The sequence below is a fragment of the Rhipicephalus sanguineus genome, chromosome 7, assembly GCF_013339695.2.
Source record: "Rhipicephalus sanguineus isolate Rsan-2018 chromosome 7, BIME_Rsan_1.4, whole genome shotgun sequence".
NCBI classification, from domain to species: domain Eukaryota; kingdom Metazoa; phylum Arthropoda; class Arachnida; order Ixodida; family Ixodidae; genus Rhipicephalus; species Rhipicephalus sanguineus.
In genome coordinates, this window is record NC_051182.1 from 152,362,354 (window position 1) to 152,377,815 (window position 15,462).

At 45.5% G+C, this 15,462-nt stretch overlaps 1 protein-coding gene across 1 annotated transcript in view; it reads left to right on the forward strand.

Annotated features, from left to right (window-relative positions):
- Positions 1–415: 415 nt before the first annotated feature.
- LOC119400267 (retinoid-inducible serine carboxypeptidase) overlaps positions 416–15,462 on the forward strand; it is a 49,959-nt gene continuing 34,912 nt past the window's right edge. The window contains exon 1 of the mRNA XM_037667284.2: positions 416–686. Within this exon, the coding sequence (XP_037523212.1) occupies positions 638–686 (49 nt within the window). The 5' untranslated portion in view covers positions 416–637. The remainder of the gene's footprint in view (positions 687–15,462) is intronic.

Genomic DNA, 15,462 nt, shown 5'->3' on the forward strand with positions numbered 1-15,462 from the left:
AATTCTTTCTCTTTTGAACAGAAAAGAATTTAAAACACTAAATCGCAACATTTGTGCTTTGCTCCATAAACGAAGTTTCTGAATTAAAATAACGAAAAACTACTTAGTGACGTTGGTCTCGGAGGTTATTTAATTTTTTTTTTTTTTTACGCCAATACGAAAGAGTAGAAGGGTGGGCTATTAGGTACGGCAGCTATAGTACGACAAATGACAACAGGTAAAGCATATCACAGCGCATTCCTTGTCTTTATCTCTCATGATGCCTTCCCCGAAAACAGCAACAAGTGTTCATCTCGAAGGACGTGCTTTTGCGTACTGCGAATTTCAGATGTTTTACGTCACTATCATCACTATCATCATACTAGAGTTACAGTGGCTAGAATCCTAGAGCTACGCGTATGAAGTCGGCGCGGGCGAAGTTCAAAAGCGAAACAGTAACCACCATTGGCGGCGGTTGTTGTGCGTACATACGATAGTCGCGCGCGCAACGCGATAACGCTGTTTCAGCAGGCGCCAGTAAGCTAGCAGACCTAGGCGCGATTTCATAAAGGAGCCCGCTATTATCGCCGGAGTCGCACATCGCTCGCCTCAAAACCGGCGGCTGCTTTTACTGCGTTGCACAGAGAGCGAAGAAGAGATGCGTCCTACACTCGCCACCGCCGCTGCGAGCCTGTGCGTCGCGTTGCGTAAGTACGCCTTTTGTTTTCTTAGGAGCGCGCACGCGACAAATTCCAGCTTAATTTGCGATAAATGTCGTCATTGGTGCCACCTAATTGCTCATCAAGGAGTGGCGTGTGGTAGACAGGAACTTCGACAAAAACTTCAAGAGTGGTCGGTTCTGTTGGCAAATGAAAAACGACGTAAACTTAATCCTTCGGTGTACTGTATAGCTCGTTTGACATTCGAAGCTGTATTTCGACTGTAAGTTTGAATAATTGGACTACAGTGATCATTCGGTCGTGACAATTACGCGGACGTTTAAACACGTTGAGGTGTTTCAGAAACGCGCTCGCATTCTTTCGGTTTCAGTGTCGCGAATCGAGCCGCATTTCGTCATAACATCTGGCGTAATAGGCAGTTTTAGAATAGCGTACGCTAAGTTAGCGTTAGTGTTTGCGGCCCGCTATTTCCGTCACTTAACGGGAGCCCGCAAGCGGTTAGTGTACGACGCATGCGCAGTTGCGCGAAAAGCCAACGCAAAGCTTTGCGTACGCTATCCTAAAACTGCCTAATGTCTTCTTCGTATTACGAGTGTTTCGATTCTCGAATTGGTTCATGTACCACTGAGCTCAGTGGCACACTAAGTGGTACAGTGGTACACTCAGTGGCAGAGTATTGGTTCATATGTACCACTGAGCTCAGTGGTACACTTTATACACTCAGTAGCACAGATTGGTTCATGTACCACTGAGTTCAGTGGTACAATCAGTGGTACGCTCCGGTACAGTATTAGTTCATGTACCAATGAGTGTACACAGCTCAGCGGTACACTCGGTGCACCCAGTGTCACAGACAGATTAGTTCATGTACCACCGAGCTCAGTGGTATAGTACACAGTGGTACAGTGGTATTCGCAGTGGCACAGTGGTACACGAACCAAGTCGAGAATCGAAACACTTTTAATGCGATGGAGACATTACGCAGGAGGGTATGACGCAATGCCGCTCGATTTGTGACACTGAAAACGAAAGAATAGAAAAATATAAACAATAGAGAAAGTGAACCAAGCGGCTCACGAAACTGATAATCTTCGCCTGTCGAGATAGTTATGATAAAATTGGTAAAAATAAATATGTAAATGAAAAAACGATTACGATGGTCCTATGTTTCAGAGGCGTTCGTATCATCCGACGAGCAGTCAGAAGCACGCGTTGGAGATATGCTGTAGGGCGATTTCGGAACAATGCTATCGGAAATATGCTGGGCCTGCACTATAGACGTACCCTCGCTGGAAAAATGCAAAGCTGACTTTTTTTTTTTTTTTTTTTCTTTTTATGTCGGAGTAAAAGAAACTTCCCGGCCACTCAGTGGCGTACCGACTTGTTCGCGAGGGGGGGGGGGGCAGGTATCCCCCATTCCGTCGGCCGTATATATATATATATTATATATATATATATATATATATATATATATATATATATAGACGAAGTACAGTCATTATTACTCGCATCACTTTTTATACATTTAGCACACAACTTTATGCAAGAATACAATCATGTCCATGGTGGCCTTCCCAGCAGTATAGATTTGTACCATCAATGAAATTTCGTTAATGTCTAAAATCTGCTCACTAATAGAGTCGTGTTGTTTATGTTAGTAGCAATGAGTGCACCTTTTCTTTTCCTTAATTAATACCGGACTTTCTTGCACATATTCAGGTTTTCGTATATTATTTCATTTCATTTCATTTATTAATACTGTCAGCCCTGTTTAGGGCTATTACAGGAGTGGAAGGTACAACGTAAACATTCTCGCAATGTACGTACAGATATAAAGAAGAAAAAAAAAACTTTTTGAGAAAATATGGTACAGTAAGTATATTTTGCCTTGTTTGCCCTTAGTCGTAATAATGTATGCACTGCGTTATTATTATGATTATTATTACTATTACTGTATGACTATTGCTATATTACCATTGCTGTTAACTTGTCGCCACAAGTTTCTCTTAAAATGTAACAATTTGTAGTATTAGAGGCGTTCTACATTCTTTATACTCAGCGTATTTTCATTTGCGACTTGGAGGGCCTTCTGGCTCCTCCAAGTAAGTGCGCCTATGCTAACATTGTAAGCACAAATTTTCGTTAAAGAATTAATGTGGGCGGTTAAAACGTTAAACTATACCCCGCATTATTTCCTTCCACATTGGTCGTTAGCTGTTTATGACTGCTCAAAATTTTCTGGCTCATGAACCCAACACCTGCTCGTAACGCGATGCAACAAATGACGCGAAAATGATCAGTCGCGTAGTGACCGCTTATGCACGACTGCGTAAAAAAAAAAATAAGAGAACACGTACACTACATTCAATGCAGCATATTTTTGACCATTGGTTCTTGGCCATTCGTCAAAAAGTCTTTGGTGTGCCATAAAATTGCCTGCTTGTTACGGGACGTCACAAATCTGTGAAATCTCGCAGCGTTAAAATGACGTACGCTCATTAAACATCGCATTACTATGCTGAACTATCGCTAAGCTTTTTCGGAATAGCCGGAAAGTGTCTCATTCTGAACGCCATTCAAGAAGGCTGCCCGCCGCTCACACAGGCAGAGGCTAATTATAACAGCAGGCGAAATGAGTTCATTTAAGTATAATAAATATTTTCCGTTGTAATATAACGATGTTGAGCTGTTTTCTGCGCGCATACAGTTCTGTGAACGCAGCTTTGCTGAGAGAGTTGGAGAATGAGAAACGGCGCTGGTCGTGTTTGCTTCTGTGCCATCCGAGTTGTATATTGCGCTGTATATACAATATTAATGATAACTAACAGACAATAATGCCAAAGCAAGTACAGGGGGTGTTATTTGTAGCAATTAGGATATAAATGTGAAGAAAGTAAAGTGGACGAAATGATAACTTGCCACCGGCAGGGACCGAACCTGCGACCTTCGATATACACAAGACAATTCAAGATGAATCAAGACCAACTATATAGCCTGGCTGTCAATTCAGTCTCCTTAGTCCTATGAACCGTGGACCTTGACGGTCTTCCTGGTCCGGTAGAACAAGCTGGGGGGCAAGCTTGAAAGCCATGGGATTCCCAGTGTGCTCGAGCCCATGCATGCACGGCCTCATTCGTCGTCGATTTGTGGCAAGCCGCCGCGATCGCTGTAAGCTATATGCCATATGATAAGCAAGGCGAATCATGGTTGATCGGAGACTAAAGCGGAGACCTTTTTTAGCTCTCCCAGTTCGGCCCAACACTTCTGCGCTCTCATCGACCCACACCAGCTTCGATCATATAGAGCAGCGGTGGTGCCATTCCTTTCCGATGAAAGAAAATGAGTATCCTGAAACAGGAAGAGCGTTTCATCGGTCCATAAAGCGTTTACTGGTCCCCGCCCGTATTTCTGTCGTCGCTGACGTAAATTTCAGGCTAGGTAAAAGAGAATGAAAACATGACAAAGGGTTTTAACGCTGTATAGCCTCTGGACAGCGGTACAGCCTTCTTTAGAATACTGGAGCGCAAGGCGCGAAACAACTCGCATAGGCGGCCTGCATCGCACAGACTACAGTGCGAGGTCGTGAGACGTGGCAGACAATTTTCACAGCAGAAGCATTGGGCAAATTTCTTTATATAATGACGTGATTACTGTGTTGAAAGAAAACTTCGCCACAGTGATTCGTTTCTCAGTGTGCAGCCGACAGTGACTACTGTCGAAAGTCTCCGCCCCCCTAACTTTCCTCAGTGGGGGGTCTAGCGCCCCCCTTTGCCCCCTCCCCCCCCCCCCCTCCGGTAGATACGCCTGTGCGGCCACTCTCACCAGCGGAAGATACGTTTTTTGCTTTCAGTAGCGAAGAATTTCTCGTGTATACTTCTATAGCTGATGTTTCAAAGGGACACTAAAGAGAAACGATTTCTCGCATATTAGGAAATTACTCTTTCACAATTGCAAAATCACCACGATTAGTGCGAGAAGACGCATGGTAAGCGAGAGAACGCGCAAAAAGAAAACGCGAGTGGGGACGCCACCTTGAAATTTCCGCGCCAAACGTCGTGACGTCATAGAATCAGACGGCATCTGCTAGGTCCCTACGCAGTTCCCAATTCGTAAAAATGAATTACTTTGTCCTCTGCGGGGGCGGGGGGGGGGGGGGAGGCGGCATAGACTTAACGTACCAAGTTTTAAGAAATTTAGTTGGGCCAATGTCGCCCAAATACGACAAATACACTTTGAAATCCGTGGCGTGACGCGGGGAGATTTCGGCGCAAAATTTAAAAATGAAATTAGCGGGGTGTAACGTTGGCCGAGTTGGTGCACAGCTGAATAAAATATTTGTGGCACAATTCTGAGACAAGTAATGAAAAAAAAAAAAACATAAGACAGGAAGACAGCATCCGTCGCCCTGTCCTGTCTTTTCTTGTTTTTTTCTTGCTCGTCTCAGAATTGCGCCCCAAATATTTAAAAAATGAAACTTTGACCTTAATTTGACTTTGACGTCATCGCTTCATTTGCATTTTTGTAGCCGTCGCGAACAGTAGCGTATCCAAGGAGGAGGGTTTCAACCCTCCTTCGAAATTTTCCACTTTTGCATGTGTGTATGCATACACGCACACATACATAGGCACGCACGAACATGGATAAAGTATGGCGGAACATTTCACCCACCGCCCAAAAAATTTCTGGCTGTGCTACAGCGGACCACAAACGGAGGCACACATTAAGCAACGATGGGAGATGTCCGATAGAGTAAAATTATGGGCCTCACTTGCTGCACCCCGTAAAACGACCAGGGGTGCAAAAGAAGTCTCGCGGGAGCATTATATTGACCGCAACCCCCACCAGTCACGGCCACGTACACGCAGCTTTTTTTTTGTGACACCGAGTTAGCACGACCCTAATTAACCAGCATCTCGACCGAACACTGGCCGGCATGGCTCGAGTCGACCACCACACCTTCACCGGGGGCAAAGTGCGGCGTCAAACATTCGCAGGCACACGTGATCGCTAGAGCGGCACGCAATCGACGCCTAATCGTGAAACCACCTTTGCAGGCTACGCGGTGGGCAGTTGTCGAAACAACAGCCGCACCGTATCGAAACTCTGTTTCGGGCTCCACCGCCTTAGCCCTGGCGGGGTTAGCGGGACTTCTCCCAGACGCACACACCCTTAAGGAAGCCCTGGGCGCCGAGGGCCTGGGTCAGCGTCTGTACCCGTTTGATAACCGGTTGGGTCACCGGCGGTGGGTTTCGAACGCGCCACCTTCCGTAGCCGAAGTGGACGCCCTAACCACTAGACCACGGCTCCGGTGATCGGCCAAGCATCTATCGTCGCTTTTGATATGCCACACGTGACGTCACGGACGCAGGTTGTGAGCGTATACTGGTGCACGACAAATTTTGATGACGTCACGGCAGCGTGATCACGTGGCGGTTATCCAGGCTTCAATATGATAGCGACACAGTTGGAAGGTTTCTTGGCATCTGTGCGTGAATAACGGAACAACTTGCTTGCGGTTTCCGTTTCAAGGTTTCAGGCTTTGGAAATAGTGTAAAATTTTCCACTTTTTCATGTCTGTGTGCACGCGCAGACATACAAACGCACACGCGAACGTACACAAAAGATGGTTAAACCACCCCCCCCCCAAAAAAAAAAGAAAAATCTAGCTGCGCCTCTGGTTTCGCTTCAGGGTTTCCGTCGGCGGCCTGCTTTCCGCCAGATTTGGCTACTTTACGACCACGTCTGGTGACGAAAACTTCAGGAGTGCTATTCAGGACGTTGTCAAATTCCTCCATGTTGTCAAATTCCACCATTGATCAACACTGATTGGCCCAGAGGAATGCAACGGCCTCTCTGAATGGCTTAAAAGGCCGCCTTTCCGAAATGTGACTATGTGGCGTCCAAGGTTGCCTATATGATAGTTTTCTGGCAACTTTGAAATTCCATTTCGGTGGACTTAGTAGCCAATTCTATTATTATTTCGAGATAAAGAAACGAGTAAGCTTTAAAGACTGCCTGTTGGTTCCTGTCTGTTTGCTGCCGTGTCAGAGGATGCGCGCGCCTCCCCCCCCCCCCCCCCCCCCCCCCCATATTGTCAGCAGGCTGGTGCGCAGCATCGAGGTACACCAACGCAGTGCGGGCCGCACCTTCGATGACGAAGTGGCGAAGTAGCGCGCATGTTGGCAAACGCGCGGCTTTAGCACAGTATACCTTTCATCTACTCTGAGGCTGTATACGCGCAAGTTTCTAATTCTGATGCGCAGCGCGTGTTCCCGCGTGAACATGACAAAAACAGAGGTCCGCAACAAAATGAATTTAGACGGTTCATCTTCTGGAACCATATTGCACTATATATGTGAAGCTGGAATGGTGCTATCGTAACTGTGATAATCAATTTCGGTCTGCAGTTTCTAGGAAAAACTGCTTCAACGTTTAATGTTCCCACTGATGTGTTAACTTGAATGTTCCGATGTTACTCTGTTTCTGGCAAGAACTCTATTGTGCATAAATTTCATGCAGGCGCACATTTTTATAGTAATATATTCATTTATTTGCAACTTACGCGTGGCTTGAAGAGCAAGACAAGGGGAAAAAACTGCGCTCTTATCTCTATGTTTAGTCAAAATAATATTATTTGTTCGGATGAATACTACATTCATAATACCACATCTATTATATATGGCTACAAATATGGCAATAAAATCGAATAGCATGGTTACTTGTGGCCGCTTTTAGCTTGAAATCTGCAAAAATTTTTTACTATACATAAATACGATATCGGGTCCCTCCACTACGGCGTCTCTCTTAATGATATCGTGGTTTTGGGACGTTCAACACCAACAAATAATATTATAGGGCCAACTTCAACTTTAGCGGCCAGATCTGCTGCGACATGACCGGCGGTTATCACGAGCAATTACTCGTAGCAGTCATAATATTAAAATAGGTTAACGCAGCTTCCAGTAAGTCCCGCAAAGCAGGCTCACAGCAGAGCTGGTGGCCGCCTGGCTCGTCCTGACTTGGCTAGGCTTTTACCCTCGTACCTGTCTCTTTCCCACCCCTTGCTATGCTGTACTGTACATGGCTACGCTTGCTCTCTTTTTAACGCGATAGCGTTAAAGAGCTCGTATCGCAGAAATTCCGCCGTCGGCGTCGGTGTCGGCACCGTTGGTTGTGAGCGAAAAATCATCATCGAACCCCGGCCGGAGAATCGAACCCCGGCCGGCTGCGTGGCAAGCAGGTGTTCTACCACGCAGCCATTTTTTTTTTCTTTCGTGGTGTTTATCACACTTAGTATTACAGCGCACAATAAGAGCACAAATAAAGCAAGCAAAAGTACAATCACATAGCGACAATGAGCGCTCAAGCGTTACTAAGTGCACACTCGATGGCTAACACAACGTGCAGTAGAACGGTGAGAGTTCTTCACATCGTGTTATACTGGAAAGGTGGTGAGGCCGAGCACCTCACCAAGAGGGGGTACCAGTCCGGTCTAAAGTCCAGGTCGTCATAAATGTCCTTTAGCTGAATAGTCATGCGAATGAAGTACATGCTTAAGTACATGGTGGGTTCTGCGTTACGGTCCTGCATTCGTGTCTTCCATAAGCTATGCATACCCATGAGGAAAAACATATATGGCACTTCATCAAGCGATGTTGGTATAAGATAACGTATGGTGTGAGAATTGATGACAAAACTTTTCTTCAGTGCTCTCTGAAGGACATCCCAGAACAGAATAGCGTCTTTGCAGCTAACAAAGCAATGTTCTATTGTTTCCGGCACATCACATAGACGGCAGTTAACAGAAGAAACAAAAATACCTTTTCTTTTCAACCATGTGTTTACCGGAAGTGTTTCAGAGTGCTGTGCTTAAGCATAATACAGTGCAGTTGTATTCGCGGCTTTAGTATATTAGGCAGTGAAGTTAAGGTATTAGCTTATGCAGACGATGTCGCTTTCTTTTGCACAGATAAACCAAGTGTAGAAAATGTGGTATCTACAATTGAAAAGTTTGGCGTTGTATCAGGAGCGCGTTTAAATGCCTCTAAGAGTTTAGGACTATGGTTTGGCTCGTGGAGTACCACGCCGAATCAGTTCGCAGGGATTAATTGGACACGAATCCCGCCAAAGTACCTCGGTGTACCACTGGACGCGTATAGATTCAGTGCGCATTGCTGGAAGGAGCGCGTTCCTAAGCTTGAACGACAGGCCCAGACATTTGTTCCCCATCGACTTTCAATATTCGGGAGAGCTGAAGCTTGCAATACTCTCCTAGCAGCAAAGCTTTACTGCGTATTGCAACTTATCCATTGCGCAAGATTTTATATACAACGCTTTCATCGAATTTTTGCTACTTTCATATGGTCTTCGACTTCTGAGCCCATGCGTCGTGACAACATTTTCAGGCCAGTCAGTGAGGGTGGGTTGGGATTGGTACATCTTTATCTATGGCAAACAGTTTCCCGGTTCTTCTTTTTTCGAGACAATTCCCACCCCGTAATCCGTTCATTCTTGCAGGTTACACTTGTTGATTGCTTGCCAGACTTAGTTGTTTCATCCAACTTCTCCGAACGCCCGTGTTTGTGGAGATTCATGCAGGAAGTTTACCTCGCAGTTCGGTTCCTTAAAGCTCGCTTTTCCATGGAATACCTGTACACAGTCTCGCGCAAGGTACTTACTAACTATGCTATTCCCGCCTCCGTTGTACCAGAATCAGAATCAGAATCCACTTTATTTCCAACGCTCTTGTTGGGGGTCCCCCAGGCAAAAACCTGTGCAAGACAGCTTGACGGGACCTGGGGGCCTACAGAGGGCAGCACATGCAGTGGATTTCACACAGATGTACACTTGTAAGCAAAACAAACAGCATAATACAAAGAAAATATAAAAATGCCTATATATATATTGAACATCAAAACACTTTCTGTGTGACGCACAGAACATGAAATATTATTTAGTTTTGAGCAAAGAAAAATATTTATGGCTTCATCAAATAATCATGCACATTTGATTTGAACACACGGAATGGAGCACTAAAATTAATATGGGTTTTTAAGGAGTTGTAATGTGCTGGTATGCAATATTCAAGTCTGGCTTTCATTGTACTCCCATCTTTCAGGCCACGATGTGTTGAAACGTGTGCGCAAAATGTATATACCTCCTAATTCAAAAACAATTTTCTATAAACTCCACAGCCATGCCTCTGCTTGGAGCTGCACTGAAAGTAACTTCCATGCTTCCCAAAAATGCGCGTCCTGTATACAGGTGTCACTGTACGAGATGTAATATCGCAGTGATATTGCGTGGTACAAGCGTACATTGCCATCGGCCGTCACACCACGTCAATATCATAACGACTTGGTGGTTTAAAGACAGCCACCCATTACAAAAGGCAGACACATTACTGCGCGTATTCCCTTAAGACCATTTAGTGGGTGCATCGCAACTTCGAAAAAGTTTCTCGCGCATAATTGCTCCTGGTTTAAAGCATGCTACCGATTACATAAAGCACACAGCTTATTGCTTGCATTCTGTTAAGCACTCCTAGTGTTCGAAATGCGCACTAGGGGTAGGATATCGCTATCGCGTTCAACTCTTAAAGGCGAAGCTTAAGCGTCCCCCAATTTTTTCCTCTTGTGTGTGTGTGTTTCTTTCCATCTCTCTCTCTGTTTCCCTTTCTTTTTCTGTCTTTCTATGTTTCTCTCTTTATTCCTATCTATTTTTATCTTTCTTTCTGGCTCTTTCTTTCTCTCTCTCTCTCTTTCTATCTGTAGTCGTTCTCTCGCCTTTTGTCTTTTCCTCTTTTCTTCCCTTTCTCTCTCTTCGTTTCTATCTGTTTATTTTAATTAGAACTATTAAAGTTTCAGTTATGTATACTTCCAATGGGACCCGCACTAGCCTTTGGCTATGGGACCATACAGTTTGTGCCTATTTCGCATGAGATATGTGTGCAATAAAGAACATTCATTCATTCATTCATTCATTCATTCATTCATTCATTCATTCATTCGTTCATTCATTCATTCATTCATTCATTCTGTCTCTCTCTGTACTCGTTCTCCCCTCCTCCTTTCTCTCTTTCCCACTTCCCCTTTCCACACCTTTGCTATACTATACCATACAAGGCTATGCCCTGCTCTGTCGTGCCTGGATAACCGAGTGGTTACGACGCTCGCCTTCGGATCGTTGGTACGCGGGTTCGAATCTCGCCTCGCGAAGAAATGTTTTTCGCCAAGAATTTCTTTCTGTCTGCCTTCTTTCTTTCTTTCTCTATCTCTGTGTACACACGTTCTCTCGCCCATCAGCGTTATGGCATCCCACGCCGGACAAATGGGCGCTCGTATTCTGCGAACGAAGCGGATGAAGAGAGCGCGCATCGGTTCATGATAATTTTCTTTCTAGGACACACGGCAAACCTCGCGCACAGGGGCGTAGCCAAAGGGGGTATTGGGCGGGAGTGGGGGGGGGGGGGCTCAAACACCCCCTGAAGGCTGAAAGTTTTCAGTTTTGCTTGCATATATATATATATATATATATATATATATATATATATATATATATATATATATATATATATATATACGCACACATACAAACGCACGCACGAACATACATAAAGTATGGTTGAATACACACACACACACACACACACACAATATATATATATATATATATATATATATATATATATATATATATAATATATATAATATATATATATATATATATATATATATATATATATATATATATATATATATATATATATATATATATATATATATATATATATATATATATATATATATATATATATATATATATATATATATATATATACATATATATATATATATATATATATTGCTTCTTAGCCATCGACTCTGTAAACGCCTCATGCAAACACTTTTGTCTTTGTATGTCCTTTGCAAGTGTGTGTAGACATTGGCGAAGTACCCACAATGCTTCTGCAGGACCAATACGCGCACCTACCTTGCTGCACACGTTGTTGATTCTGCGGCTGATTATGACTATGATGATGATGATAATGGTGAATACCTTTCGAGCCCTCGGTAATTAAGCCTCTCGTATTTTGGAGTCCATGGAGCAGCGTCGTGGCTCTGGCGCACATGTCTTTTCTCGCTTTGTCCAGCAGTTTTATTTTATTTTATTATTTTGCAGTTTCACGCAAAGAAAAGTTGATCACCTTTTTTAACCAACCAACGCATTGCCAGATTTTTCCTGAAGTAGTAGAACACCTAACTGCCACGGACTCGACCGATTCCGAATGTAAATAAACCTCGCGATGGATTCCACGATGAAAAGTAAACAATGACGTGCCTCTCATAACGGCCTGCCTTTGGTCCTCGTCTTTTCGGGTGGTAAAAATGAGAAGGAAATTGTTCTTGGAATGCGGCATCAGGGGTCTTCCCGCCGCTATCTTCGAAAACTTGCGCGGTCTAAACCTGCACATTAATCTTTCTCAGGTTAGTTGGAATAGAACGTCCACTGAAAACGAGATCTTCAACAGTGCAAACCGCAGGACAACAGGACATAGGACGAGTGAGGACAGAGTCCGTCTCTGTTCTGTTGTCCTGTTGTGGGTCGCGGTGTTTCTCGTTTTCTATGGACATGTACCAGTCGGCCCAAATAAGCACTCTATCGGATTGGCATATTGTATTGTTGGACGCGGTTGAAAAACAAACACACAGTGAAGCCCACAGAGGACCACAACCTCCCCCTACCCACACCCTACCCCCTCCCCCCACCCACCCCTGGGGGGAGGCTTGAGCGCACGTATATGCTGTAAAATTGCAAAAGAAGCCTCGCGGGCGCTGTGTATTGACTGCAACCCCCGCAAGTCATGGCCACGTACACCCCCCCCTTTTTTTTTTTTTTTGCCGTTACACCGCTAGCCGCACTCACCGGAATTCGCTGCACGCACACTGGGAACTCGATCAAGATGATTCGAGCAGCATCGGGATCAATCACTGGAAAGTGCGGCGCCGAATTGACCATTACACCGACGCCGGGGGTAAGCGTCGAACCTTGGCAGACACACGCAATCAAGCCAGGGAGGGGGGTTTCAACCCCCTTTCGAATTTTTTTTCACTTTTGCATGTGTATATATACACGCGCACATACAAACACACGCACGCACGAACGTGGATAAAGTATGGCGGAACATAGCCCGCCCCCTCCCCCGAAAAAAAAAAATTTCTGGCTACGCTACTGGCCTCCCCCCCCCCCCCCCCTCCCTGTGACCACGACATTTAATTAAATTTGCAAAAGAAGTCCCGCGGGCGCATTATGTTGACCGCAACCCCCACCAGTCACGGCCACATACATCCTGTTTTTTTTTTTTTTTTTTGTGACACCGGCTTAGCTCGACCCTAATAACCAGCATCTTGACCGAACACTGGCCGGTATGGCGCGAGCCCACCACCACACCGTCACCGGTGGCAAACTGCGACGTCAAACATTCGCAGGCACACGTGATCGCCAGAGCGGCACGCAATCAACGCCTCATCGTGAAACCACCTTCGCAGGCTACATGGAGGGCAGTTGTCGAAACAACAGCCGCACCGCATCGAAACTCTGTTTCGGGCTCTCCCGCCTTAGCCCTGGCGGGGTTAGCGAGACTTCTCCCAGACGCACACACCCTTAAGGAAGCCCTGGGCGCCGAGGGCCTGGGTCAGCGTCTGTACCCGTTTGATAACCGGTTGGGTCACCGGCGGTGGGTGTCGAACGCGCCACCTTCCGTAGCCGAAGTGGACGCCCGAACCACTAGACCACGGCTTCGGTGATCGGTCAAGCATCTATCGTCGCTTTTGTTACCTCGGACATGACGTCATGACGGTTTTGATGACGCCATGGCAGCGTGATCAGGTGGCGTGTTTCAGTGTGATAACACACGCCGCTGTAACGGGTTTCTTTTTCCTCTGTGCATGAATAACGCGACAGCACACATGCGGTGAACTGATGGGATCAACGTGACGTCACACACTTCGCGTACCGCCCAAGAAGATTTAAAGAGTAGGAAACATGAAGCAGGAACAAATTAAAATATCAAACGACTCGCTCTCGCCGCTTTTACTTGTGCTGCAGTAAAACACGCGAGCCAAACATTCAAGCGGAGCACTAGACCTGAAATTTACAATTAATTTTCAAGGTCAGCTAGAAGTCCCCCCCTCATCTGTCGACCCCGAAATGACCACGTTATAAGCACAAAGTCCAGGGACATTGGCTGATTGGGGCATTGTGAGCTGCATAGCTGCCTCTGCCGCCGCAGGATGCCGCCACGTGCCCGCTGGCGCGCTCGCGATCACACTCAAGGTAGAGTGTGTACTCAAGGTAAGCCGCGCGTTGGAAAAAAAAAACAAAAAAACAGAGCGAGTGCTCAAGGGGCATGACCCGCGCTGACGAAAGGACGCATCTTTTGGAAGCTTGCAACAAATACCTGTAACTCCGCTCGCACTATAGACAGTTTGTATTTTTTTTTTGCGGCAGTCACTTTGCGAGGCATTAAGCTCTTTTTATTAATGAAGCCATACGACGATTACCTGCAAAAGTGTCTCAGGGCCCCGTTAAAAGTGTATCGTAGGGTAAATCGACCAAAAGATCGATTTTTTTTTGTTTATTGAGTAAAAAAATCACTGTCGATTACGATTCTGCCTAATGCGAATCCTGAGCGCGGCCTCGTGTTGGGGCAACGCCAACTGTGTTCGAAGTTTTGGCTTTCCGTAGTTGTAGCCACGTAACATTCGTTACATATTGCCACAGAAACTGCCGGCGCTCGAGTGCTACGCACACCACGCTGTGCATTGCAGGCATCGCGAACCAAGCGAAACGCTGACACCCTCCTCGCTTACTCGTCCGTGGGGTGCACCAAGTCAGCCCCATATTTTTACTTCTTAGGACCTGTCCCATCACTCATTAATGTGCGCATTCCGTTTGTGGTTTTCTGTGCGCCTCACTGTTGCAAATCACCAGGTAATCGGAGCTATAAGGGGCATAGTAAGGGCCGGATTAACAGTGTGGAGGGCCCGGTTCAAAAAAAATAAGGGGGGCCCCTCGCCCCACCCCCTTTCTTTCCCGCTTTGTCATCTCATGCTTGAGACTTGACGCTTTTTAGATTTAGCTGCAAAGAACACAAGCCCTATTTATTCTAAGCCTCTCCGGAGTGTTTAATATCACCTGGGCGTTTTCTTGCGGAGCACGTGGAGAGATTGTCATCGTAATAATTAACTATACCAGGAGACGAAGACACATGGACAGCATTAAGATTTATTTGGTTCGTTGGATCATACTGAAAGAAAACTAAACTGTGCGAGAAGTTTAGACGAAAAGAATGAATGCATACGACATTTAGAAGTGCAGTCCAAGCACCGTGTGTGTTTCTTCCATTCGTCTTAACCTGTAGCGTTGCCTGCCCTTATTTCAAGAGAGGTCATCTTTCCTCGAAAATCAGAGAGCGCCTTTGTGAAAACTAGCTTCCTCTATCTGCTTCAGCTTCACTGATTCGGTAGCGCACGCTTTGGTTGCCTGCGTGCGAACACTGTCGAAGTTGACAGGTGGGCCTTTTTCAGAAACTGTTCGCACGTACTTACAGTAAATACGCTACCAGTCGTCTAGCTACTTTTGATTTCATACAACACACATTTAAGCTCTTCTAAGGCAGCATTTCGATATAGTGCTATTATGCATATTGTGAGCACAATATTCACAACATGCTTCCTTCATTCTCTTCACCTGTATGTAATCATCATCACTGTAAGCGTCATCTTCGTTCTGAGCGTTGGTC